Genomic DNA, 27,546 nt, shown 5'->3' with positions numbered 1-27,546 from the left:
GCTGTACATAGCCATCGTACATGAAAAAGCACTTATCCCTTGAATATGGTGCTGCTGCAGAGCCTCTCATTAAACTGTCCTCCCACACACATTTCCTAGACTTGCCTACCTGGCCATTCATACACCCACATGCAATCTGTACCTTCACATCCTGCACCCAAGGACTGATTTGTTGAAATCACTCATTAAACAAAAAGACTAGCTGGCCTTTATAATTTTATTGTGCAGCTTAAGGGAGGTACTAAACAGCATGTTACAAAAGCAATAGTAGACCATTTTGTTCAAACCACCTAGCCTGTACCAATGAAAGGTATAAAAACAACAAATTAGGTTATGTAATGTATAATCGGGAATGAGCAACACCCAGACAAAAGGGTAAAGAAAAGTTTCAAATATAAAATTTTAAGAGCGAAATATCAAAGCGAAAATTGTTCAGTGCTGGGACGCCTGAGTTTTTGTCCAAAGACAGCCCCATGGTTCATGTTCATACAAATTATTTACAAAATTAAATGATGCTGGCTTAATATAATTATTTGTGAAGTATTGTGTTGAAACAGTGTTGATGGTCATAACATGCCTAGTCTTGGTGCCCCTCAGAGTGTAGAGAAGTAGTCCATGCAGCCTGTGGCCCATGTGTCTCGCCTCGGTAAGTCCTCTCCATCTGTCCTCACAGCGGGCACCACGGATGGCTCCTGCCTTCTCGTTGCTTACTTTCAGCTGAGTCAGACGGGGAAGGACTGTGTGAGGCCGATCCTCACACGATATGCGGTATTCCTACCTCCCACAGGAGGGTCTGCCCCTGCACGGATGCCAGATTTGTGTTTAATTTTGCTTAAGCCTGGAGAAGCACAGGACAAGATTGGATCATAGGAGTGAGATCATAGTTCCATACACTGACATAAATATGATTGAAACGCACCAGGTTACCAATATCACAAGGATATCCAATCACAAAGATGTATTTATAGACGTCTGTGCAGGACTCAACCATGTAGAGGCTCTGCCAGAGAGTGACACTCACTTGGCATTTCCCTCCCCATTTTAAGTGTTTGGGATCTCGCCATATCTCAAGCAATTCACTGATACATACAGGAGCTCATCCAAATGTTGAAAGGTCCTGAAGACACGCTTCAGCTAACATTTACACATTCAAAATCCAATTAGTCTATGACCTTCATTTGATCCTTTTATCTACCCTCCTGTCTCCTTGTTCAGGCAGAGTGGAAGGGATACTATATCAGTCATCCCATCTAACCCATCTACAGTATGGGTGATTGGGCTGCCCACGCCCAAATTATTCTGGTGTCTTTGGTGGAAAAATTAAATATTATCCATTATCTTATTTGTGATTATCAACAGCTATTCTTATGTAATAAACTGTAAGCCTGATGTAGCAAGTCAAATGCAAAAGCTGTCTGATTTACCATAGAATAATTACACGTTTTCCTGCAGTAAAACAAGAACAGTATTTGTTTTATTTCTCGCTTTCCTTCTGGGCCGTTAGATTATATAGGATTAGGCAAAAATCAGCTTTAAACATGTCAGTCCCTTGTTTATATCTTTGTCCATCAATCTGGCGGCAAATCAGATGTGATTCATTATCCACCTGGTCTGATTAAGGACTTCAATCTGTTTCAGCTCTCTGGGCAGAGAGCCAGGGGAAAACAGCCCCACTGCTCTGCCAATAAAAGCTCTGTACCAGGTGTGTGTATTGGTGTGATTACCTACGAAACAGATGGACGGTTTATGACCATGGCTCTATAGAGAGCCGATAGAAGGACTGCAGCATCATTTGACTTGCTTATTCTCACACACACACAAGCCGACGCTATCATCTCTCTGTCAGAACCACTCTGCACCCACGCTCCCTCTATTAGGTGGCAGACTGGCACTGTAGACTGGCAGGACATTTGGTGATGGACTGCTGTAATGCTGCCTAAGCAGCAGACTGAGACTGCAGTGGAACACTACGTGAGGTGCATGCAAACGACTATGCCACTGTTGGCTTCCACCTCCTAGCACAGATCACACGAAGGGTTTGACAATTCTGCCCATCGAGCCCATCAGGTAGAGCATGGTGGTTACGGAAGAGTTGACTGTTTTTAGCATAGCCACAGAGAGGAGAGCTTTCTCTCCAAAGTATCCATAAAATGCTGTGATCGGAGTCTGGCACCAGTGACTATAGCAGACTATTAGGCTGATTTGATCAAAACAAGGTTTCACAGAAAGCCTGGCAGAAATAGTACATGATAAGTGTGTTTGAGTGCACAAAACATACTTAATTCCACTGTTCCTGCTAGAACTGATGGGGCAACAAAGTAATAATTAATTACAGAAAAACACAAAAAACAAAAACACTTATTTTGAAACTCTGCTTCTGAGCACAGATTAATTTTCCAGACCCACTTTTTACAAATGACATCAATCACAAAAAGACATTCTACATCTTCGTGGCTTGGTCTCTTCTTTATATACAAAACAACATTCATACAACATACATAGCTGTATTTTCATCATTATACAGGGTGGAGAACAGCTGCGTTCATTCGAGGGAGTTAGTTAATACTGATGGGGTATGACTCATTCCTCCTCACATTATATGACAAGCTCTTCTCCTAGGCAGATGATGGCTCACCCTGCCCCAAAGATAGTGGAGAAGGTTGAAACTTCACTGAATGTGCTTTCTTGCCCAGTAGTGGGTTTAAACAGCTTTTCTGATCCACTGCATTTGCAGTACTCCGTTATAATCTATATTGTCTAACCTCTGTGGAGTAGTTCACCAAAGGACATCGGTGTGTATTGGCAGTATATTATAACATACATGATATAAACCTCTTTTTTACATGACGGAGTAGTAACTGCTAATAAATGTATAATTTGTTGATAACTTCTTCCAGAAATACAGTACAATACCAGGATACAGCACTACTGAACATTACAGCACTGCACCAGTAAGATTGAGAAGAGTGGATTTTTTAAATCCTTAATTAAAAACAATAAATCACAAAACATTTACAACCGTGTAAAAAAAAAAAAAAAAGAAGGGGGAATTGGCCATAAAGTGGATTTGGTTGTTAATGCACATGCATCTGATATTCATTCTGTACAAAGATCACTATAGAACATAAAATACATCGCTATTAATACTGTCATTCTTTTTCCAATTTTGCCCAGCATAACAGAACCCCTGGACCATAAATGGTCTATCATTCCAGCATGGATCTGACAGGTCAGATCAGATCCCACCATCTTCACTTCAGAAATGTGAGGGAGACGCCTACAGCAATACGTCTGTTGGACAGTTCAGACATTTAAGAACAATACAATATGTTTGTATTTGACATGCCTCAGCCTGGGGGCACCAGGCACCAAATCCTGTTAAACTAGACACTATCTATTACCTACAACCCTTTAACGACAGAAATGACTGAGCTGCATTGTCTGGTGGTGTGGAAACACACACACAGAGACTGTAAGACAAGGGTGTAATGGGTTCATTTGTATTGTGCACTGCTGTTTGAAACTACACAGCCAGAAATGACATTTAGTCTGGCCAGCCCGCACACTGCTATCAGTGTTCCATGATTAAATTAATTTAGCATCTAATTCATCTAGTTCAATCATTTGGATGAAGCAATTACAAGGTGCTAGTGTTGGTTCTATCTCGCACTGCCAACTCTTGAGGATATGATCTGTAATGACAACTTAAGTGAAATCCAATACATTCATCCACAGTTGGAAATAACAAGGTACAGGCACATCCATAGAGATAAATGAGTAAAACATAATTTGGTCAAGTTGGTTAGGGACTCTACAATCAGTTTGAAACAAAATCCATGGTCCAATTCCCAGTGTTTCCCTCACAGGGCTGGGTGAAGACCACCTCAAATATGCCGTTGTGTAGGCAGGGGCATAGGTGGGCAATTCAATTAACCTCTTGATACAAAAGTGCAGAAGGTCTGACTTTTGTCAAAACGACTAAGTAAAAACACTATACTATGTGTTCACATTTTCTAGATGGGTAGCTGTCCATCTGCCTGTCTCTCTCTTTGTCTGTCTGCGGTCCCAGTCTCCAAGACGGCAATGCCATGTTGCAGTCAGGGGAAACAGACAGTTTCAGGATGCAGACTCAAGCCTGCTCAGAGGATGCCTGGAGGGTGGGAGGCCAGGGGGCAAGAGGAACAGAGTTTGGTGGGTTGCGTGGTATGGGGTCAGAGGTCAGAGGTGAGAGTGGGACACAGTGGACCAGACCTTCTTCTCCTCAGGAGAAAAAGGACCAACGTCTCAGCCTCAGGGTCGATGGAACCTGCACATACAAACAGCACACACATGGGTTAGACCTATGCAGTGGTCTGGTCATGGGGTGTGGTAACAGGTGTGTTAACAGGTCAACCACACCGCACATACCAACATGCCATAACAGTTGCTCGAATCTAACATCACACAATCTGAAGATTGAACCAAGTCTTTTCTATCTGAAGCAATTTGAGTGTAGAAGAGAACTCACAACCTGTCTCATAGTATTAAAATCTAGTCACTTGGGCTTCCTAACCTGGTGAACTGCTTGCTCTCCACATGGACTTCCATCTCTTTGCTTTTAAACTCATTCAATTCTTTACGGATAGCAGCCTGGAGAAGAAGAAAAACCATGGTTAACTCAAGGTCAAAATCACACTTACCTCTCATTAATGTGCACTGAGGGACCATGAATAGTAGATGACGATCAATTATTAAGTAAATTACTCTTTGTGGTATGTTTGCAATTCAGTGTAGAGGGAGCTGAGTGATATAGAAACCCAGTCCAAATTAGATGCTTCAAGTCCAGAAGAACCCCTGTCTTACTTTATCTGCAGGGGTGAGCCTGGTCCAGGGCTTGTCTGCCCTCCTGTCGTAGTCCTTAGCATCCGTCACCTCCACATACTCGTTAAAGCACAGAATCCTACGAGCCACCAGTTCTGCTACTGTGGGCCTCACACTTAACTAAACACGCATACAGGCATGCATACAAATGCACACACACACACACACACACACAATATATATGTGAATCATAAATTTCATAGTAGACCTATCAGACAGCTCATCCAGGGTAGTGGTGGACTCTTGAACAAAGAGACCATCAACATAACTAATGGTGTAAGTATTGTATGGTACATCATTTCCAGACATGCCCTCCAGATGGAGTTGTTTCCCAATCATTCATCTCCCCATGGTGAGTCGTCAGTCAGTTTTTCTAGCTGTGATGAGATGGATTGACAGACTTTTGGCAAGCTACATGGTATCTAAATATAGCAAAGCAGGATACTGTACCTTTCTAGAGAGCCTCCTTTTAATCTCCTGAATGGCCTCATGTTCCTCAACCTTGTTCTTCTCTGCAGATGGAAAGACAGACAGGAAGAGAATGGTAAAAAGATGGAGGACACAGAATTATTCCTTCCTTCCACCATCTTCCAGACTAAAATGGTGCTAAAAATGTCTTCTACACATGGTGGGTGCATTTGAATGTGTGGGTAAGAATGTGTGTGTGTGTTACAGGACAAATGTGGCTGGGAGACTAGGTGAACTTTGACCCTTGTAGTCCCTTCAGAGGGCTACCCATCTGGTTTTAATAGTGCACATACACATACACACACACACACAGTATAAATAGATCTCAACCTACTAAGCAAAACAAAACAACATGATCATCTACTTAGCAACCTCTTCTTTGCAAATTACTTCTGGGTTTGTGGGAGAAATCGAAGATTTTTCTCTGTATTTAATTATCACATTATTATTATTATCATTATGGATCCCAATCAGTCGATCAGGTATTGCCTTATGGGTATTGCTGTCTTAATACTTTCAAACCCAGAACCTAAACTAACAGTCACACTGTTCTAGTGGAGACAAACAACAATTTCTTCCAGATTCCAGAGCAACAAGAGGCCAAATTAAACATATACAGTATGCTCCAAAAAGAAAAGGCTAGCACTTATTAGTCCACAAAGTATTTGGCTTTACCAGACAGACCTCTTTCTGGCAGCAGAACTCTCTGGTTAATATTTGGACTTTTCTTGGGGCTCAGTCCGAGCTAAATGTTTCCCCACATTGATTGACTGGCCACTAAACGTCCCAGACAGTCTGACTATGGGTCGAACATTGGCCTTCTGCCTCATAGACATGAGATCATGCTGCTGTATAAGGCCAGAACAAATTCAACTCCTTTTTAACCTAGGCTATAATGCTGTAGTTTGAGCTATTTCATTCTGTTCTGTGACATCCTCTTACGTTTCAGGATGTTCCTCTGCTCCAGTTCTTCTGTGCTGGGTCTCTGACTCAGTCTCCTGAGAGAGGCAAAACATGGAGGATTCAACTAAACTACCCAAAGAAATACAAATACCATAACAAAATCAAATAAAATGTCTACATAAACATAAGTATTAAAGCCATAAATATATGCGACATGAACATACAATGCATACAATTGTAACTTAATGAAACCCTATGTTTAAAACATTAACCATAAACGAATATAGAACTGTGTAACATCCAATTGTTATGACTAATCCTGATAATAAAGTATCAGTCAATTACCTCATCAGCCCCTTTGTAAAGGTCAGGATATTTCTGTGATTCACCCCCCCACTGATGAGCTCAATCTTAGATGAAGCCTGCAGTGTCAACACACACTTGGGGCAAGAGGTGTTTGTGTGTGTTTTGTGTGTGTTTTGTGTGTGTGTGTACCTGACAAGCTTGGAGCCAATCTGCTGTCGTATCTCATGTCGTTCTGTCTCGGAGGCGCGAGGCAGGATGTTTTTCTCCTCCAGCTCTCTCTTGCTTGGCCGGTTGCCCAGTTTGATGGCCAGGGTGTCCCGGCGGCGGATCTTACTGGCCAGGGAGCCTGGAAAACAGACACACAGAAATGAAGCCCCAGGATGTGTAGGCCCTGGGACTGAAGACTCTCACTGAGTCACAGTTAGTCAAATTTAGATTCTATGCAAAACGTGCTTTAGAGAAAATCACGCTATAAAATGCCATTTAGAGAGAAGTGAAGAACAATTGTGAAGGAAGGTTGGTACAACAAGGGATGGCTGTGATAATGGGTAAATTAGATGTTAAAACGCGCTAAAATATGCTCAGATGTATGTACATACATCCTTGGAAATGTACAGGTTGAACTACATGCAAGGCATGTCTGGCTTAGACATGGCAACTGAATATCTTATGCAGAAGTAGAGGGTAAAAATGTAATATATACTGGCTATGAACATCTGAAAATCTATCCCATACTGGTTGTGTATTCATCGTCCTCTTCCTCCTCCTCTTCATCGCGGTACAAGATTGGTCCGTCTGAGTCAGAGTCGCTGGCCTGGCTGTCTCTGGGCCGGTCAGGGATTACAGTCACCTCAGGCTCCTGCACGTTCACACTCAGGCCCTGTCGCTCGCCATCACCGCCTGCTGGTCTGGTAGCATGACGGAGAACAACAGTCAACTATACACACACACACACCTCAATCCTGACAGACACTCAATCCCTTATAATGAAGTGGTATGCCAGAGTGCTAGTACTCACCTCTGGTGATTTTCGGTGCACCCCTCCCCATCACCTGATTGGGGGCCTTCTGCTCCTCCCTCTCCCTCTCTCCCAGCCTCTTGACTTCCCTGTGAGGAGCTGTGGCTCTCCCCCTCTGTAAAGGAGGTCTCCTCAGTAGCAACGTTAATATGAGGAGCTTTGGCTCCAGACTCCGGGTCAGACCCAGGCTCGCTGTCAACCTCCACCCCTGTCTTACGGCCATCAGGAGTGAGCTTAGTCTCTGGGCTGAAGAGGGGATCCTGATTATCTGTCCCTGGAGGATGGGTGGTCTGGTGGTTCAGGAGTTTGTGAGACTCCCCAGGTAGACTGTCAGTCTCAGGGGAGGCCTTGGGGGGGCCGGAGGATGATTTGGAGGGTTCAAACCTCCTGTTGGTCTTCCTGTCTGTCCCTGTGACATCCAAGGTCTTGGATCGTGGTGTGGAGGAGTGGGGCAGGGTTGAGGTCTTGGAGGGATGGGAAACAGTCTTTGATGATTGGCCTGTGGTCTTGGAGGTCTGTGCAGCAGGCTTTGATGGGGCTCCTGTCTTCTTAGGATGGGAGGATTTGACTGCGAGGAGAGAAAGCTAGGTCATACTGATGCTGGTGGAATTACAACAGCTAACAAAATTACAGCCGCTAACAGGTTCCAATGCCGCTTTAAAATACTAGATTTACTTATGGCTTATGTTTTGCAGTAGTCATTCACTTAAAGCAATACAAAACACATTTGTCAAACCCTCCTGGACTAAATTTAACAGCTCCATTCTGGGCAGCACTCTTGCTCAAAGAGGACCAGGAATCAGCAGATCAATAGGAGATTCAGAGCGGGAACACAGAGGACATTCACATTGACAGCCAGAGGAGAGAAGAGAGCGATGACAGGAGGAGGATAAGATGGAAATATAGGGGTACACAAATCTGATTTATTCTCCGGTAAATTCAACACTGTGACCTACATGCTCATCACATGCATTGGTATCTCAGGGTCGAACAGGAACACACATACACAGACAAAATCACATCCATGCAGTAATCCAAAACGGGAACATTGTAGTGGTCATCTTAAAATAGAGAAGTCCACTGATCATAAGTCATTTCACTTCCCTGATTCTGGACAAGGAGAAAGAGAGAGACATATTTACAGGATCTCAGAATCTCATCCTGGTATGGGCAGGACCAGCACCATGTTGCAGGGGTCACAAGGAAACTGCCACATCACAGGAGTGGCTGGGCGAGGGGTCGGAGGGCAAGGAGGGGGCAATCAGAGGGATGGCAGGGTGTCTGGGGTCTTCCTCATGCCAACACAGTCACTGGGTAATCTCCATGCAGACAGGCCAGGCTGCTCTGCCTGCCTACCTCACTAATACTCACCAGCCCCGCGATTAGTGCTCCTGGGGTTAGCTTTGGCTGATGGGGCAGATGCAGGGGTGGATGTAAGGCCAGACGCAGGGCCAGCCTTGCTGCCTGTGCTTTTGGGAGGCTTTTTGGTCCCTGTTGAGGCCTCCTTGCGCCCGGCTGAGCCTGTAGCACCCCCTGCAGGTCTGGCAGGAGCAGAAGCTTTGCCTACAGGCTGTTTTTTAGTAGGGACCTCCCGTGTTCTGGGCTGCTTTCCCTGGGGAGGGGGTTTGGTGTTACGCCTCTCTGAGGGGGGTAGAGGAGGGGGAAGATATACTCCTCTGAAAGTAACAAAACTCCAGAAAACAGACAGGCGAGAGGAGGGTTCAAAAGAAAGCCAGACAGCAGAATAGAATACCACGGCGAGAGTTTTTCTCTCTAAGTGAATCTACCATAGTCAGGTTTCATATCACGGACACCATCCAACGGCTTTCCGAAACCTACGATAAACCTTCCTTCCTGTTGGTTCTGAGTAACCTTAGTGGATAGCCCCAAACAGACAAGGGCTGGTCATTAACCCTTGTGTTATCTTCGGGTCATTCTGACCCATTAGTCATTGTGACCGACCGTCGTATTGCGACAAATTTACCACATACAAAAACAAAGTGAAGCCTTTTCTTTTAACCGTTGGGCTGTCTCAGACCCCCCACATTGCAAAGGTTAAAAGAAAATTATTTTTATTTGTTTTTGTATTGGGTAAAATTGGGTAAACACAACGATGGTTCGTTATGAACCTTTGGGTCACGTGACCCGAAGGCAGCACAAGGGTTAAGAGAACATGAGAGAGATCAGGCAGTGTATGTGTGGTTGTGGAGCATTGGTAGACCTGAGAAAGAGTGTGCATTTTAGTGTCAGGAGAACATGAGACATTCAGTGATCTTAGGTCTCAGTCTTCAGACTTAAGGGAGCCCTGGGAGAGACCAGCATTGGTCTTGAGGCTTTAGGGTTAGGCTCTCCAGCAGTGGAGAGGATTACCAGGCTGGAGAGCAGAGCAGTTCAGGGTGGTTTAGGAGGCCCAAGAGGAACAAGTACACGCTCAGCCCCCTCTGATCTACCTTTTGATCTAGACTGACAGGAGACTTTGATCTCTGGAGATTAACATGAAGGGATTTGTAGCCTTGCAGGAGGGCTTAAAAACAGGGGTGTGTTAGAAGTGTGTGTGTGTGTGTACATGCAAGCACTATGCACCATGGCAGTGTACCATGGATAATGATCCTAATGAACTGGAAAACTGAAAATGGAGACTTCTTAATGGGTACGAAATGGGAAAGTCGATAGAAATTGAATTGAGAAAAGCCCCCACAACACTTTAAAAAGCATCCACTGGCCATCCTGTGGCAGGTCCTGCTAGATAATGGCTGACATTAGGAAAGGGTTTACTTCACTGGTGGATAGTCGCTGCAAAATTAGGTACACTCTCAGCTCTCTAAATGGCTTCAGGTCGATTCATTAGCCTCTGACTTGTGAGCATACGAGAATTCCAGAACTAGGATCCAGAGTAACGGTACCAGAATCAGCCCTAGAATCTCCAGGACCTGGGTATTCTTCAACCAGAACATCCATCAGCTTATTTACCTGTTCCCATCCCATCCTCCATCTCCTCTGACGGCACAGCCTGCTCGTCGGAGGATGTTGTTTCCGATGACTCAATGTTGACTTTAACTTCCTCTGAGGTCCCACTGGGTGTTGCATGGCCGTTCAGCGTCTCTGTGTTGATTGGTTCGTCTGGGAGGAGGGAAGCACGTCAGCAGTTAGCAGGAGTTATGGGATTAGCATGGGTCACTTAACTGACTGAACCACACTTGTGACTAAAACTGCACTCTGACTAAATCCACACACGGACTAAAACAGAGATCCCCCAGCAATCTAGAAAACACCATGTCTAGAAACAACTCCTGACTGACTGATCTGATTTTGTATGTGGTGATGCAGAAGCGCAGACGCCTAGCATGACCCCAGTAGGACCCTATTATAGCCCTCTGATGCTCTACTGCTGGTCCTTGCTCAGGGATGAGCCAGACCTTGGTCAGGGATGAGCCAGACCTTGGTCAGGGATGAGGACTCCTCGCCGGATCAGCTCCTCTCTGCTCTGCCGTGTGGAGATCTTCCTCTCCAGCACTGTCAGGGGCAGCAGACAAGAGAGAGTCACACTCATTACACTTATCAGTGTCTGTCAAACCCCACTTTCCAGATATTAAAGCAAGTAATTAAATACACAGTTGAATGCTAGAATTTAGGGATGAGGAAGCAGAATTGCATCAGGCTGCAAATGTGATGGGGAAGGTAGTGGAGCTCTCTCTCTCTCTCTCTCTCTCTCTCTCTCTCTCTCTCTCTCTCTCTCTCTCTCTCTCTCTCTCTCTCTCTCTCTCTCTCTCTCTCTCTCTCTCTCTCTCTCTCTCTCTCTCTCTCTCTCTCTCTCTCTCTCTCTCTCTCTCTCTCTCTCTCTCTCTCTCTCTCTCTCTCTCTCTCTCTCTCTCTCTCTCTCTCTCTCTCTCTCTCTCTCTCTCTCTCTCACACACACACACACACACAGCCAAACACACCAACAGTTGTCAGGCAGAGTCATTAAACAGCTGTGATATAGTGGCCCAATGCAATTCCAGAGAGACCCTGCCTGACAACCATCTTTTCTGAAGCGGAACACGGCTTGAATTCACAGCTACACAGAGCAGCCCCCCCCCCCCCTCCCCCCTCCCCCGGCCATATTCTCATGTTCCACTGTCACGCTGTGTTTGGGGATGTGTTCAGGAAGAGCACGGCCCCCCCAGATGAGCTGGGTAAATCAAGCAGGGGTGACGAGACCTACTCTACACAGAGTGGCGAATTGATTAGACATCATTATGTCAATTGTACCAGCATCCTACTCAGATGCATCGTACACATGGCATTTACTTACTGTGGTGTTAGAATGAGATTACAGAATGTAGATGTTTGATTTATACTTTGATTTATGGCCTCAACTGATATTCCAACTGAACCAATGTGCACACTGATCTTTCAAACAAGCACCCAACAGACATGCACACAGATACACACCTTTGGACAGGTCCTGGAACTTGTCGCTGGTCTTCTTCTTCCTCCATTTCCAGGGTCTGAACAGCTTCCCCAACGTGGACAGCTTCCCCCGCTGCTTCAGAGGAGCATTCTGGGTAGCAGGGCCGCCCACCACCACATCACAGTTGGCCAAGGACGCTTTCTCCAGTCCGTCAACTGTGGGAAAGGTCACACACACACTGGTCAGACCCCAGTTACATACATACATACACATACACACACACATCCATACACATCCATACATACATACATACATACATACATACATACATACATACATACATATACACAATGAAATCAGCTTCACCTTTATTGAGGCTCATATATCATAACATGTCTTGACGGTCTTTATGCCCTCCAGTGCATTTGGTCATTCAGTATGCAGCTAAACACTTCTCTCCTTTCCCCTGGGTACCGCCAGAGAGAAAAATCAGTTCCCTACACCCTGCGCTAGCCTAGGGCATGGTACAGCCCTGTCATTTGTCAGTTTAATATCTCCATGTGAATGTTCAGAGATTTGTGAGTTCCTTTTCTTGGCCAAAAGGACCAGATGCCCGTCCCTCCCAAGGCACTCCCCTTCCTGTTTGACAAGCAGGAGCAGAGGGAACGGAAGCCTCTGGAACACTCCTGAGAGTAGCTACATGGTAAGTGAACACACACACGCACACATATAATACACACACACACACAGCTTGTGTGGAGGAAGAAGGGAGGTGTGGCGTTTCCTCAGGGCTCAGGAGAAGGAGGGGGGACCGGGGCGGCCTGTGGCTCAGCGCAACAATAACCTATCAATAAGCCACTGTACTCTACTGTACACAGAAGACCTGTCCTCTGTCCTTTCATTTGCTGTGAGTATACTGTATGTGTGTGTGAATATGTCAGTGTGAATGTGTGGGTGTGTTTATGTCAGTTTCCCTTAGGCCCGTTGCACGTCAGTAGTGTATGTGTGTGGAGGGTCATGGGAAGGGGAAGTGAAGAGAGGTCTGTCCAAACACAGCAATGTGGGGAAGTGACATCTCCCCAGACCAACACAGGACTTTCCCTCTGACAAACACCAACATCACTCAGACAGTTAGACTGGGGAAAGTCCTTCAGAAACATACACATGGACGTTCTTACAGGGGAAGGCTTCCACCATGACTGGCTCAGTGTTTTACTCAGTGTTTGCTGTTGACGTTGAGTCAGGAGTATGACTGTCACCCCGGGCTCACGGTCATATGATGGATTTCATTAGTGGCTGTGTGTGATAGTGTGTCGGAGCTAGGGGCTGCTCTGTCTGGGCAGCCCCAACCAATCAACACTAGACTGAGAGGGACACACATATACAGTACACATACACATCATGGGTGCTGCTTCAATACTAGACTCGTCAGTATTGCTTCTATCCTCATCTTGTCCTTTCCCAGTTTCAATTACGCTGACTCACCAACACGTGACCACCTACCATAAACATTGCATTAACCAGTTAACAAGCTGGCAATATGAAGGCACAGCTGGGTAGTATTGATGCTGAGAAACACACACAAGACTACAAGCTATATCCTGGAAGTGAAGCTAAGTGATGCTAAGATAGTGCCTCAGCTCCAAACCCCAATTTTGCCCCAGTTTCCAGGTCCCAGCCTCCAGCTTCTAGCTCTGCCCCAGCCTCCAGCTTCTAGCTCTGCCCCAGCCTCTAGCTTCTAGCTCTGCCCCAGCCTCCAGCTTCTAGCTCTGCCCCAGCCTCTAGCTTCTAGCTCTGCCCCAGCCTCCAGCTTCTAGCTCTGCCCCAGCCTCTAGCTTCTAGCTCTGCCCCAGCCTCCAGCTTCTAGCTCTGCCCCAGCCTCTAGCTTCTAGCTCTGCCCCAGCCTCCAGCTTCTAGCTCTGCCCCAGCCTCTGGCCTTCTCTCCCAGGGTCTTGGCTCCAGATTGATATCAGAGCAGAACAATGGTTTTGCTTCAGCACCTTCTTTGTGTGGCTAATGACAGGAAAAACACTCATGTTCACAATCATCACCCACAGTCTCTCAGAAGAGTGGAAACGAGACAGATCAGGACTTAATCGGAGCTACTTGGAGGCGAGAGAGGTAAGAGTTTGGTTGGAGTTCTGACGCAGGTCCTGAGAACACACCACATCACAGATCACCTCAGGTTGACCAACACAAACATGGATGTCTCAGCAGAACAGGAAGAGAAATGGAAAGGAGAAAGAAAGAGAGAAAAACAAATAGACACACAATGAGCAACATAAAGAAAATTACGAGGTGAATATGCATAGTAAATCATAGGCATACGTAAGCTGGAGCTAACTGAAACTGAAACCCATAGCGATGTTGTGAATATGAAATAAGAACGAAATGTACTTATTTTCAACAAAATGCAACACACTTTATTTATAAAACGATGACTCGTGCAGAAGATGACGTCAGTGAAACAAAGTGTCTTTTAAAAAGACATCCAATGCCACTCATGGGTCCTGTGCCCTGACAAAGACAAAAGAACATCCTATTACACTAGACAACCGTCCATGACAGGACGTCCCCATCCCTGCTTGTGTTGGTACCGTTTTCCTCTCTACACGCTCACCACATGTTTTCTCCATTGTCTTCCTGCACATGCCAGAGGCTATAACAGCAACACTTGGAGAGAGAGAGAGAGAGAGAGAGAGAGAGAGAGAGAGAGAGAGAGAGAGAGAGAGAGAGAGAGAGAGAGAGAGAGAGAGAGAGAGAGAGAGAGAGAGAGAGAGAGAGAGAGAGAGAGAGAGAGAGAGAGAGAGAGAGAGAGAGAGAGAGAGACAGAGAGAAAGGGAGAGGCTTCCTCACTCACTGGGGAAGGCTGCTTAACTTTTACAAGGGAACTTTAAGGTTATTTTTGGGGTATTTTCAAGTCTTAAAAGTTTCCAAACATTTGCCAATGTTTGCCAAATTTGATGCCGCAAATTAGCTGCCTGCAGAAACACTCTGGACACAGTAAACGGAAAACCATGTTACAGAACAATGATAGTGTCTGCCTCTCTGTCTGTTTGTCTAGATAACCTCCGGATAGCAATGACAGCTTGAAGTCCTACCAGTCACACCCCCACTCGGTCCATCCACCCATGCTGCTCTTACAGGTGCTAAACTTAGGCTTCTATTGGAAAAAGACTACTGGAAATCCAATGACCCTTTAGAATGGGCTCATAGTCGAGTTAATTGATAAACTGATTGCTGTTGTGATTCATTGAAGCCATCTCATAAATCTAATGGAAGCCCAATTAATCAAAATGTGTTTAACTCTGATGATAACATCTTATTAATTGATTAAATGCATCGGATGTGGGCTGGGGTTCAAATCCAGCCTGGATCCTTTCAGAATGTCATCCTCTCTCTCCACTACTCACTCTAAAAACATTAAAGGTAGAAATGCCTAAAAAAATCTTTAAAAATTAATCAGATGTATAAATATCGTCTAAATTAAAGCATCTAGAATGAATCATCCTATTTACAACTTAAAAGACACAACTTAACCATTATGACCCATTACAACCAAGCCGTTACAGTCCCATCGATGAGAGCTCCTTGAGGAGACTTGAGGAGTTCAATAAAACTTCAGTAGGCCTACTCATACCTCTCTACTAGGAACCGTAGAAATACCAAGGCCTATATGCTCTTTCCTTAACGGAAACTTCAATCTGAAAAAATTGCACTGCCTTAAGCAGTTTGTTCAGAAATTAACAATGTGGGGAAACAACTTGATCCCATTCTTTTCATTTTCTTTCTTCCTTTCTTGTCTTTTATTTAGCAGTTTATTTAGGCTTACTTGGTGAATTCATGATTTAAAGCAGTGTAGCTCTATTTAACTGCGTGTGAGTGATCAATACAGAATCATGACCACAGAAACTTCACACTTACGGAAACATCACAACAACAAAGTGACATTAATTTAACTTTAGGGCAGACGCATATTAAAATCGTCTACTTTGTGCATACTTAATAAAAAATTACGCGTAGTATGATGGGCTAAAGTTAGCCAAATAGTCGTTGAGACGAATTAAATAACATACCGACTTCCTGAACAATGAAATAGCAGAATGTGTTGCGACGAGTGAGCAGCACACTCACCGCTCGTGTTGTGAGACAAGGTGGAGACAGCCGCCTGTCCCATTGTGTCGCTACTGTCTCCGGTGCCCAACGATAATCACGCCTTCTCCGACGTACTTTCTTGGCGAAATCCTCGCGCTTCGTTTCGTTTAACGTTCATTTCATCAACTGGTAGCCTACTTGAGGCCGTGTTCCGTTGTTGAACAGTAGTTCAAAACTTCGTTGAGTCTCCAGGGCAGTTCGTAACCTCCCCTTGCCTCAACGCAAGAATGCTTGTCATTCTTTATTCAGATTAGACTGTGTAAGGACCCGTCACGGGATAATCATTCTACAGTAGGCTACGGCATAGCGGTTAAGTCTATACAATAACAAATAATATACCGCCATCCACACATTAACGCTAAATGCAGATGATATTTTGAGAGAAGGCAACACATCTGGTCAGATGCAATTGTGAACTCAATATTGCCTGTGATGTGAACCCAGAGGGCAGTAACTGTTTCTTGAGCGGGTTGGCCGTTGGAAGGCCAGAGGGTGGGGTCCAGTCAGAAAAACCTTCCGAGCTGTTTCTCCCCTGGTCTGATTTACTGGGACTCAGCTTGGCTCCTGAGACTCTGAACAAAGAATTGCATTGTGTAGATACTTTGTTTCATTCTCAACATGCCCCATATTGCCTCACAGCCATAACCACAATATCCTCATAAGAAAAGATCATCTTCATCCTGACTGTCAACCTGATAAAGGCACTTATACACTATTTGTTAAAATACAAAATGAACTTCCAGTTGTGTGTCTAGAACATCTTACCACTTTCTGCTCTCATCTAATTCCCCTCCCACTGACTTTGTGATTACAGTGTTATGTGAACTGATTTGGATAAGCGGGCGGTTAGCAATTAGAACCTGCTGTTACTGGGACTTAATGCTCATACAAGACTGAGATCCACCTTCAGATCACACCACGTAACCATACCAACCAGAGATGGCAGGCTGGGGTAAAGGGCTCGGTCACTATGACGTATCTGTCCATACGCCTGCTCCAGGGTTTTGACAGTGTTAGCCTCTGTGTGTGTGTGTGTGTGTGTGTTTGTCAGTTCTGCAGGATCTCATCTCACACCCTGTCTGCTGTGAGTCTGTATGAGATAAAAGAACTCTAAATAACTATACCTACATACAGTACATACAAAAACCCAACCGTGACGCACTCCCGCAAACACACAAGCACACACAGTACAGTAGTAGCATGACAGTGGACATAATGCTCAATACAGATGACTCATAGTCAGCGGCCTCTGATTATGCACAGATGACAGTAGTATACGATGATAAGGCCATTTCATGTCACAGCTCAGCCATTTGTTGAATAAGTGACTACTGATAACTATTTATTTTAACTAATAACTGATTTAAATTTTTGTACTCGCTGTGATATATTGTTTTTATTATTGTTGCTTGCTTTTTCCACAGGTACACTTGCACTTATAGCGGTTCATGTTGTTTAATTGTAACTTGTTTAACTACATGCTCTTATGGTTCTTCCCTTTGGCACTTACTTTGGTTGTTCACAATGTGTGCTTCATGTTTTGGCTACTCGCAATGTTTTTGTGGCTATCTTGTTGTTATGATCAGTGACCTATGCACTTTGTAAAGCTGTCTCTTGGAAGTCGCTTTGGATAAAAGCGTCTGCTAAATGAATAAATGTAAATGTAAGTGATGAACCCTGAAAGTCACAGATTGGTTCTGAGCAGGAGGAGGAAGAGGAAGGGGTGGGCCTATGTATCTTCTGGATTTACAAGAACCTCTCGTGTTTAGATTCAGAGCAAGACTGCCCTCTGCTGTTGAATAAAATATCTACCTGTTAAAAACATCCCCAACCAGTTGTCAACCTCTCACTCAATAAAAAGACATAATCAATACTAATAAATTATGCAAAATCAGTCAGACAGACACTATCATTGCACAATAACATTGTTTCCCTCTTATTCTGCCAATCTCCTGTCTGTCAAGTGCTTCTGGTTGCAGGGAATTTCAAGTGTCAGTTCATGACATGTCTTTTGGCTCAGTTCACTTGATTCTAAGCAGTCCTTGTTCTCCAACCACTACAGAAATATTAGGGAGTCCTCTACAAATTGTTACCTCCACAACATAAATTTGTGCAAACACATGTGTTAAGCAAATCATAAGTAACTATTAGTACTACACAGCAACATAAGTGATTGAAGAAAGACATCATTTGCCATTATATATTATGACATTAAAAGACATTCAGGTCCCACTGGAAGCATATACAGTGGATTCATGCAATGGATAAATAAATGTAGATTTTGAAATATAATGCTATGCATGAAAATGTGCCTTTTCATCGCTGTATTTGTCATTCTGACGCAGTCAAGGATGAGAGAGTCTGAATGATGGAGAGATGAGTTAAAGAGAGATGAAAGAGATGAAAGGATGATATAGAAAGAAGGGAATAGAGCCAGCTCATCAGCTAGCAAAGGAATACAGGAATGGAAAGAATCGTGAATTATTTACCTTACTGCTCAGCAGAACAAGCAGGTAATTATTGTTTAAGTGCTGCTTTCTAGCTCTTGCTCTCCTCAGATGATTTATTTATTAACTTTAAATATCTGGGTAAGTTCCAATGCCTAGTAAAGTGAATTTGTTTTTTCTTTTACCACACATCATGTAAATATAACCGCAGTTACAATACTTAGTGCTGCTCATACTTGTTTAAAACCTTAACAACACAAAAGATAGAGATTAATTTACATTTAAAAAAGTCATGCCCTCAAACCATGTGGTTTAGTCTAGACTCAGTCTAGGCTTATGTGTTTACTCTGCTGTCTAACCATGCCGAGAAGATCTTCAGCTGTGTTATAACACTGTTAAAGTGTTCTGACTCATTCAACTCCCTTAAGAGAGACAATAATAACTGACTCTGGTTTGTATTTAGACTGTGTGGGTGCGACTGGACTACCTCTCCACTCAGACAGAGAGCCGTGGAGACTGGAGAGCTTGGGCAGAGAGTCCTCGACAAGCACTGCACAGTGACCACAGAGCTGCCATGTGAGAGGTTCTACCACCACAGGTCCTTGTTTAATTATGAAGGTCTGAGTCAGAATACCGGAGTTATGTGTCTGAATACCTAACTGCAAGACTACAGTAGCAAGGAGCTGTATGATGAAGTTGACTGTATTTTGTGTATTTTGTGCATTTTAGCACAGAGTCATCATGAAACCAGTCATGGACCAACTTTATTATGAATATTGTGGGAGGTTGAGGACATTTGTTTAGAAACATGAGTAAGGCACAATCCTAACCAATAGCATAATGTATATGAACGTTTTTCCATGCTTCACACAATGTTAGAACTCAGTGAAGTGTGCTGCAGTACAACGGTATTGTTGACCTTCAGTTCACTATGAAATAAAAGGTCAGGCAGCAGTTGCATGCATACTGGACTGTCTACTCACACAGTTCAATAGCCATATACTGTACATTCATTTGAAGTGAATTCACCCTTTGCATTTAAAAGCAGTCCTCCAAGTGAAACCCGATAGCATGTTTGTTTTGTTTGTATCCTACGGCCATTACGGCAGCATCCTTCCTGCGCTCCACTAAAGTGTTGTAGGTAGTGAAATCAATATGTGGCATCCTATCAGTAAGAGGTTGAATCTAGCGAGGCTGGGAGCAGAGAGCTAGCTGGGCTCTCTGTAATGTAGGACGGTTAATTATAGCAGCATGCTGCAGCAGGGAAAACACAGAGCATTATGTTTCACCCAGCACACAGATACAAGCTAATGGCCATGTAGATGTTGATTACTATACAGCAGAGAAAACTAAAGAGAAGAGCTGGAGAGACTATCTGGGCGAGAGAAAATAGGAGAGACTAGCAGCTAACAGGGGATGAAACAAACTGGTGAGACAAACTAGAAATACGTTTTTACTTCTTTCTCTGAATACCTAACTGCAAGACTACAGTAGCAAGGAGCTGTATGATGAAGACTGTATTTTATCTGTGCATTTTAGCACAGAGTCATCATGAAACCAGTCATGGTTTCATGATGTCATGGTAGCAGCAGTCATGGTAGAAAGAAGTTTTTACTTCTTTCTCTGAAAAACTACTGTAACTTGAGCACTATCCACTTGACAATGCCACACAAATACTGGGAAGCCAAATAACCAGTGCCTCTCTTTGTGACCATGCATTACCTGATCCCCCCCTAAATTGAAATCCAATTGATTGTTCATAACTGCCATGTGTCTGGATTATACGAAAGGTTGAGGTCACTGTCCTGGTTATAAATGGAGGGACTACACGAACCATGGTTTTTATTATCACAGTTCCTTTATGAGTGGCTCCAGGCCCTATGCAGCATTCTGCTGGACACAATGGCACTGCTTTTTGTAACCTGATCCTTTGAAGTCTGATTATTTCTCGTTTCGGCCAAATGTAGAAAATGCTCCTGTAGTTCTCTGGTTCTAGGCTTCTTGAGAATTCAATCGCAAAAACAACAAACATTGAACAGCCCCAGTCAAAGCAATTCTGAAAAAATGATATTTATAGTGACTTAAGGTTAGCAATGTTTGGGGGTAGACTCTGTGGGTCTGCCTGAAAGTTGACTCATGGAATGACCATGCAAATGTAGAGATCCTGTCCTTAGTGGATGGTGCACAAACAAACACATACACACAGATTTACACACACACACACACACACACACACACACACACACACACACACACACACACACACACACACACACACACACACTGCTTTGCCTTGTAAAACATAACTACCATAAGACGCACACACAAACACAGGTCCTGGGAAAGGCAAAACATTCATCTTTCAACAGCCGTCTTGAAATATATATGAACCCTGGCTATACCTTATTCAGGGCTGTGAAAAAAGACAATCCTGTTTTCAATATGACATCACCACCTCTGGCTGGCAGCCTTTCAGGATGTGATGTATAACATGGCTCATGAAGTCTCCTTGGGGTCTGTCTTTGTGTGTTCTAACCAGGTCCTTGCTTCTCCCTGCCAGCCTTGTGTCTATTACTAGATTAGAATAGGAGTTGTTACACAGTGAAATGTTGGGACATCTTGGCAGTGGTAAATGAACCTGATCAGATGACATGCATGGACCAAATATAGCCTGCTTCTTTAGCTCTAGTGGCTTAGTCATGCTCTCCGTCTGCAACACTATGGGCATCACAGGTATGCATAGAACATGTATTACAGGCTTCGCTGTTTTTGTCATACATGTGGGTTGTATTCACATGACGCTACTTGTGTATTGTAAACATAATCAAATAAGCATAAAATAATCTCACAACCTAAACAACACAGCCTTTTAAGTAACTGAAAAAACTACTTATCCAGCAAGATCACAGTTTAAATACATTGATATACTGCCTGAGGTTCCTTGTTCTGTCAACACAAAAACAAAAAAGCCTTATAAATTAGTTTTTCTTAGTAAGTTTCAAGGCTCCATACACCCAGTCTGCTCCAGGCAACACAGGGTTATACACTACTAAATACTTCGCACAACTCAACAAGTAGGCTGCTGGAACTTGGACAACCAGCTCAAAGAGCATCTCCCTCTGGCACACAAGGACACACACACAGAAACATACACACAAACGACAGAAAATGTAGTAAATGGCACTCACGAGCATGTTCCATGACTGGCCCAGGAGATATGGATCACCCTTGTGAGCTGATCCTTCCCTTTCCCTTGCACTCTATCTTTCTGCTTTACACTCACTCTCTCTGTCTCTCTCGCTCTCTCCCTCTTGCTCTCCCTTCCTCTGTCCTTTACTCTCTCTCTCTCTCTCTCTATCTCACTCACTCACTCACTGACTCCCTCCCTCCCTCCCAACCTCCCTCTTTTTTTACTCATTACCTCTCTACTGTATTTCTCTAACCCTTCACTACTCCTTGGCGCCTCCTCCCTCTCCCTTCCTCCTCCTTCCATCCATTCCTCGACCTCCTCATGTGCAGAGAGGCTCAGTCTGACGATCATCAGCGGTCCCTCCTGGCTGCCTGACTGCCTGTGCCTCCTTCCCAGGAGGTCAGGCTGGTAGTAGGGGAAAAGAGGTGAGGGGGGGGGGGAGGTGGTAGAGGAAAGGGGGTATGGGAAGTCGGGGAAAGGGTGAGAGGAGGGGAATGCAGGGCAGGGTAGAGTAGAGAATGTGACCGAAGAGGACACAAGGGTGAGTTGAGAGGAGCAGAGGAGTCTGGGTAGGAAGGGATGTGAAGTCAGTTTGAGACGACAGCAGACATGGTGCAGGAAGCAGGGGAGAGAGAAAAGATTAAAAAGGATGGATGACAAACAACCATTATCCACATTAGCAGGTCTGATTGAGCCAGAGCATTAGCTGGAAACTCCTTGTCCATTGGGGCTTTTAACTCTCTACAGACAACCGCCTGAGGATAGAGAGAGAGAGAGAGAGAGAGAGAGAGAGAGAGAGAGAGAGAGAGAGAGAGAGAGAGAGAAAGAGAGAGATAGAGAGAGAGAGAGAGAGAGAGAGAGAGAGGAGAAGAGGGAGGGAGGGAGGGAGGGAGGGAGAGAAAGTAAAGGAGATGGATCAGGGTTTTAAGCAAAGGTGAAGCAAAACAGAGACAGACTGTGCTATTGTCTGGACAGAAAGCCCTGTAACCTTCCAGCACACACATCCCTCAAAGTGGGCTTAAAGCATCGACAAGAGGCTATCGAACATTTCTGGATAAATGTCATTCATATGTGCCCCACCTGAAAATTGACGTAGTTAAAATTACATGTCTACATGTCAATCACTGTTCTATCTTAGCCCAGGAACCAAGGAGCACAAGCAAGATGCTCAAAGAATTTCGATTGAGACAGCCTCGTCAATTAGACGGAAGGTAATTGCTCTGCACTATAGACAAAAGAGAAGGGTCCAAAAGATCATTATGCTATTGACTAGGAAATGCTTTGGTCTAGAGCGACAGTCAGTATGTCTGCAGTCCTAACCCCCCCTCAAACCTCCCTTGTCTCTTGTGGTGCCAGAAATCCTGACAGAGACAAATAACATAGTCACATCATACATTAGGTTTAAAGCCCATGAAAACATTCAGATTCTGTGTTAAGAGGAATTCCTAGTGGTAGGTGTAGACTAGAAGGTATGTGTGGGGGGTCAGATGGCTGAGCGGTGAGGGAGTCTGGCTATTTACATTTACATTTAGTCATTTAGCAGACGCTCTTATCCAGAGCGACTTACAGTAAGTACAGGGACATTCCCCCGAGGCAAGTAGGGTGAAGTGCCTTGCCCAAGGACACAACGTCAGTTGGCATGACCGGTAATCGAACTGGCAACCTTCGGATTACTAGCCCGACTCCCTCACCGCTCAGCCACCTGACTCCCTATTAATCTATTAATCAGAAGGTTGTTGGTTCGATTCCCGGGCATGTCAAATGACGTTGTGTGCTTGGGCAAGGCACTTCACCCTACTTGCCTCGGGGAGAATGTCCCTGTACTTACTGTAAGTCGCTCTGGATAAGAGTGTCTGCTAAATGACTGTGTAAATGTAAATGTGTGCACCTCATATTCTGTGTCCTGCACCTGTACTCTGGTTAACTTATTATAGAGTAAAATCTCAACAGGAGCGTCTGAACAGATTCACTCTCATCCTCTCTCCCTGTGGATCAGAGTCCAGGTGAAATATCCGGAGGTGGAAAACTCAGGTTAGCCTAACATAATCACTCTTGTGTAATCCTTCCTGTTTGAACAGCAGTATGAGCAGTCTTTCGCCATTACAACAAGGTGACAACCAGCATCCACATCCTGTTGCCGTGGCAGAGAGTATTAATGTCCCTGTCACATGTGACAGGTTAACCAGTCGGGGTTACTGTTTAATATCTGGTCCGGGTCTGTATAGGACAGGACTATGCAGCAAGGTGCAATTTGGACATGGTTTAGACTGAGCAAGCAGAATATCAGCTCTGCTTCAGGTTAAGGTTTAGGTTAGTTTATTTGTACTAGTGTAAGAATTTGTTTGCAGCATCCATCTTGACACACATTTTAGAAACAACCCAGACCATCGATAAACATAGTCAAGGTTCCAATCATTACTAAAACCACTAAAAGTAAAAAAAAAAAAAACTTGCTTCTATAACATCTGTGCAAAGTTGTTTTGACTTGTTCATCTGAGTTATGGCTGCTGGAACAAAGCTATTTTTACACCACTTTGTTCTGTACTTGAGACTGTAAATTCATCCAGGAGGAAGATGCAGCAGAAGACGTCGTTTGAAATCTTATGGGAAACTTTTGGGTCTTTAGGAACGATACACACATAAACACAGTCTGATGCATAGCAGGGCACTCAGGCTGGTAGCACTGTTATGTCATGACGGACATAATCCGACTGTCAACAGGAGATTATTCAAGTCCAAACACTCGTCCTGGAGCGAGGCCACCACCACCTTTCTTCCTTACTGTTCTACTTAGAAAAATGATAGTCTTAAAACTGAGTTCTGATGTTGTTCCTATGTGAGGACTTTGTGGAAGTAAGTGGATTTGAAGCAGAGAAGTTGTTACCCTGCCAGGGCTGGAATGGGACAAAAAAAAAAAGGCTCAGACCGGCCCACCACAATCGGTCGGACTCTGAGCCACTGCGTCTGACTCAAGAAACAGAGGGGGAGGGGTGGAGCCTGTTAAGAGATGTGATAGGGCCAGCCCAGTGTCAGTATGGAAAATGAACTAATAGGCCGCTGTCCCTGCTTTATGGCCCGGTCGTTGGCCAATTTTAAGTTTATTATAAAATAAACTATAACATTTTATATATATATATATATATAAATTATCATATGGGCCCCAAGTGTGTCGACCCGCCCGGTATGCCAGATTACCAGGCCAGGCCTGAACCTGCTGCAAATGTGTTGCCCTTGTACAAGAGATGAGAGCACCAAAAGATGTAATAAGTAGTTAAGGAATCAATGTCAAGCTATTTCCAGAAGAAGAGAGAAATCTGGCGGTGCCGATCTGCGCTGTGTAATTACATGACTCAGGCTGTAGGGGGAGAGGAGGGCCTCTGTGATGACACTGAGGACCCTCCAACCTGCATTTTATCCATAACAAATCTTGCTCCCTCTCTTTCTGCCTGGAGACCCTGGGACTTCACTGCAAACCTTTAAGAAAAAATGGAAATTCACTCTTATAAATTAGGAGATCAGAACAGTAATTGGACAGATCAGAGATACAATAATACATGAGAATTAAAATGTCAAATCTGTTTAGAGAAACAGATTTGTATGAATTATAAATTCATACAAAGTCTAGGTTAAATATGTTCTGTTATTCATTGTATTTGAGAAACACCAGAATAGGGTCAAGAAAGTTACAACAAAAGGAGCTTTATCTCTCTCTAGTGGCGGTTTTAGAAACAGCAGAGTTCAAGTGACAACTGGCCTCACAACTGGTTTCTTGCAAGATGAAGCCCTGAAGTTTTGTCCAGTGTTTGAGCCATGGCAGCTGATCCTCTGTCTATCTGAAAGTAGGTTCAACCTCACCCTGACAATTTCTCCGGCAGATTTCTACGGTATGTCTACAGGCCTCATTTCCTGTCATTAAAACCCAACATCGCAAAACATTTCCTGTTGCACTGAGGTCAAAACCTAGGAGATGGACAAGGAGATAAATTAATGAGTGTACTCCCACGAAAAGAGAGAAACAAAAATGTACAAAATGTAATATAATGACTATTTCTAAATATTTCACTGCTGCTGTGCACATGTATCCAGAGTAAGATCTAGACGTTGTGTGCATCTGTGGTTTTCGTTCACCACCACAGCCTGAGTAGAAAATGAAAGATGATGGAATGAACGTCACATAGCTAACCCACCCAACGCCTGGCCAGAGGATAGAGACTGGTTACACCAGGAAGTGGTTTAACTGTGAGAAAAGATGCAGTGGGTGTTAAGTAGCATGAAGAACTGGGTCAAAAAGAGTGAACAGTGTGTTTTGTGGATATTGTGGTACAAATAAATAGTCCTAAAGCAATTTAGTTCAACTATGGTTCAACTATTGTGTGTTTTGTATGTAAATGTTTCCTTGGCTTGCACTGATATAGTAGTTCTCTGCTTCTATAGCTACTCATACCCTGATACCCTTCTAAACTCTATGTTATTACAAGACATGATGATGTGTTGATGTAAAAATGCAATTCTGTTCACGATTATAATATGAGGTAGAACATTATTCTTTAGATTCATGTTATGATCTCTATAGAAAATACTTGAGGTGAGAGGACAGAAGGACAGAGGTAAACGTGAGGTGAAACGTGAATTGTCTCATCAACTGTGTAGACAAGACAATAGGGAATCCAGAAATCCATAACTCTCCCCACCATTACCATTATAGAGAGAAATACTGGTGCCTATGGCCATATCGCAGGCCTGGCTGAAGTTGCATCTTAGGTGAGCAGCATCAATCAGATCAGCAGCATCATAGCATTTAGTTCAATATATTATAGAACACCATGATAAATACTGAGGACAATCCTAACACTTTGATCCCTTAGCCGGACAATATATTGGGGCGTAGTACTACTTAGAAATATTTTACCTGAACATGCTCCTCGCAGTCTGTACAATAGTCTTGACCTGAAACCTGAAGTGACGTCACTCTGCGAACGAACTCTTGGCTGGGGGCTTATCGAAGAGAATCTGATCAACTCGTTGTAACTGTCTTCATCAGCCATTTCATCCGAAAAACATCTGTAGAGGTAGATAAGTCTATAACGTATTTTTTAAAGGCTGAAATGAGTACAGGTGACAGGGAAAAGCGGCAACTCAACTTCGTGTTCTGCTTCTATCCGGCTTCTATATCCGAAGGTGAACAATTTTTTCTCAACCCCTCCCATCAAGCAATGCTACTTCTATTGTAGGGAGCTTGAAAATCGTAGTTAAGTTATGGTTTTGGGGAAAAAATACTATTCAGCTTCATATTCTGAGAGAACGGAAACTTCCAAGGATAAAGAAGTTTGATGAAGCCTACATAACTTACAGTAGGCCTACTATTTTTTTCAGTAGCTTACTCAGGATCCAAAATGTTTTAATGTAAATAAACATTCCTCATTTATGAAACATGTGTTTGTTTTTTATTTATTCAGCCTTGTTTTAACCAATGCACATCAAGATTCTGACATTGTCAGTTTAAGGGAACAAAAAAGGCAGCAAACAGACCATGAAATTAAAAGTAGTTACATAAATGAGACAGAACACCCATCAGCTTGTCCTTTGCCCAGTCAGGTTATTGAAAGCAATTCGTCAACTTAACATATACTTTCAAAACCTGAACTCTGACAGGCACCAGCTTCTCCAACCACACCAGCTGGCAACATTTCAAAATGTAGGCTGTTAGAAAAGGCTATCTGAACTCAAACCAACACTGTGACTCAAAAACAACAATCAGAGAGATAAACAACTTTCTGCACAACATATTTCCCAGATGCCTCTTGTGAAA

General features: G+C 43.8%; 1 protein-coding gene across 4 annotated transcripts; it reads right to left on the bottom strand.

Moving 5' to 3' along the window:
• Positions 1-2,451: 2,451 nt before the first annotated feature.
• On the bottom strand, positions 2,452-26,785 carry phactr2 (phosphatase and actin regulator 2). 4 transcript variants are annotated; one of them, XM_067236880.1, is made up of 13 exons: positions 26,647-26,785; positions 11,987-12,160; positions 10,994-11,068; positions 10,526-10,675; positions 8,927-9,196; positions 7,556-8,123; positions 7,273-7,445; positions 6,727-6,883; positions 6,271-6,326; positions 5,311-5,372; positions 4,843-4,980; positions 4,553-4,629; positions 2,452-4,306 (listed from the first exon to the last, which is right to left on the bottom strand). In XM_067236880.1, the coding sequence occupies exons 1-13, from the start codon at positions 26,780-26,782 to the stop codon at positions 4,291-4,293; spliced, it is 2,052 nt and encodes a 683-aa protein (XP_067092981.1). In that variant the 5' UTR covers positions 26,783-26,785; the 3' UTR covers positions 2,452-4,290. The 4 variants fall into 4 exon arrangements, with proteins under 4 accessions (XP_067092981.1, XP_067092979.1, XP_067092978.1 ...); XM_067236878.1 differs by lacking the exon at positions 26,647-26,785 and adding an exon at positions 21,736-21,854; XM_067236877.1 differs by lacking the exon at positions 26,647-26,785 and adding an exon at positions 16,080-16,403.
• Between the last annotated feature and the right edge of the window lie 761 nt (positions 26,786-27,546).

The sequence above is a fragment of the Osmerus mordax genome, chromosome 5, assembly GCF_038355195.1.
Source record: "Osmerus mordax isolate fOsmMor3 chromosome 5, fOsmMor3.pri, whole genome shotgun sequence".
NCBI classification, from domain to species: Eukaryota; Metazoa; Chordata; class Actinopteri; order Osmeriformes; family Osmeridae; genus Osmerus; species Osmerus mordax.
This window is presented reverse-complemented; position numbering and strand designations above follow the sequence as displayed.

Bases quoted from the DNA above. Each gene is read 5' to 3' on its own strand.
- phactr2 (XM_067236880.1), bottom strand. From the start codon at position 26,782: ATGGCTGATGAAGACAGTTACAACGAGTTGATCAGATTCTCTTCGATA. The intron at 7,446-7,555 runs GTGAGTACTAGC...TCATGCTACCAG, and splicing joins TGCACCGAAAATCACCAGAG to ACCAGCAGGCGGTGATGGCG. The intron at 6,884-7,272 runs GTATGGGATAGA...TCTGTTTTCCAG, and splicing joins GGACGATGAATACACAACCA to GCTCCCTGGCCAGTAAGATC.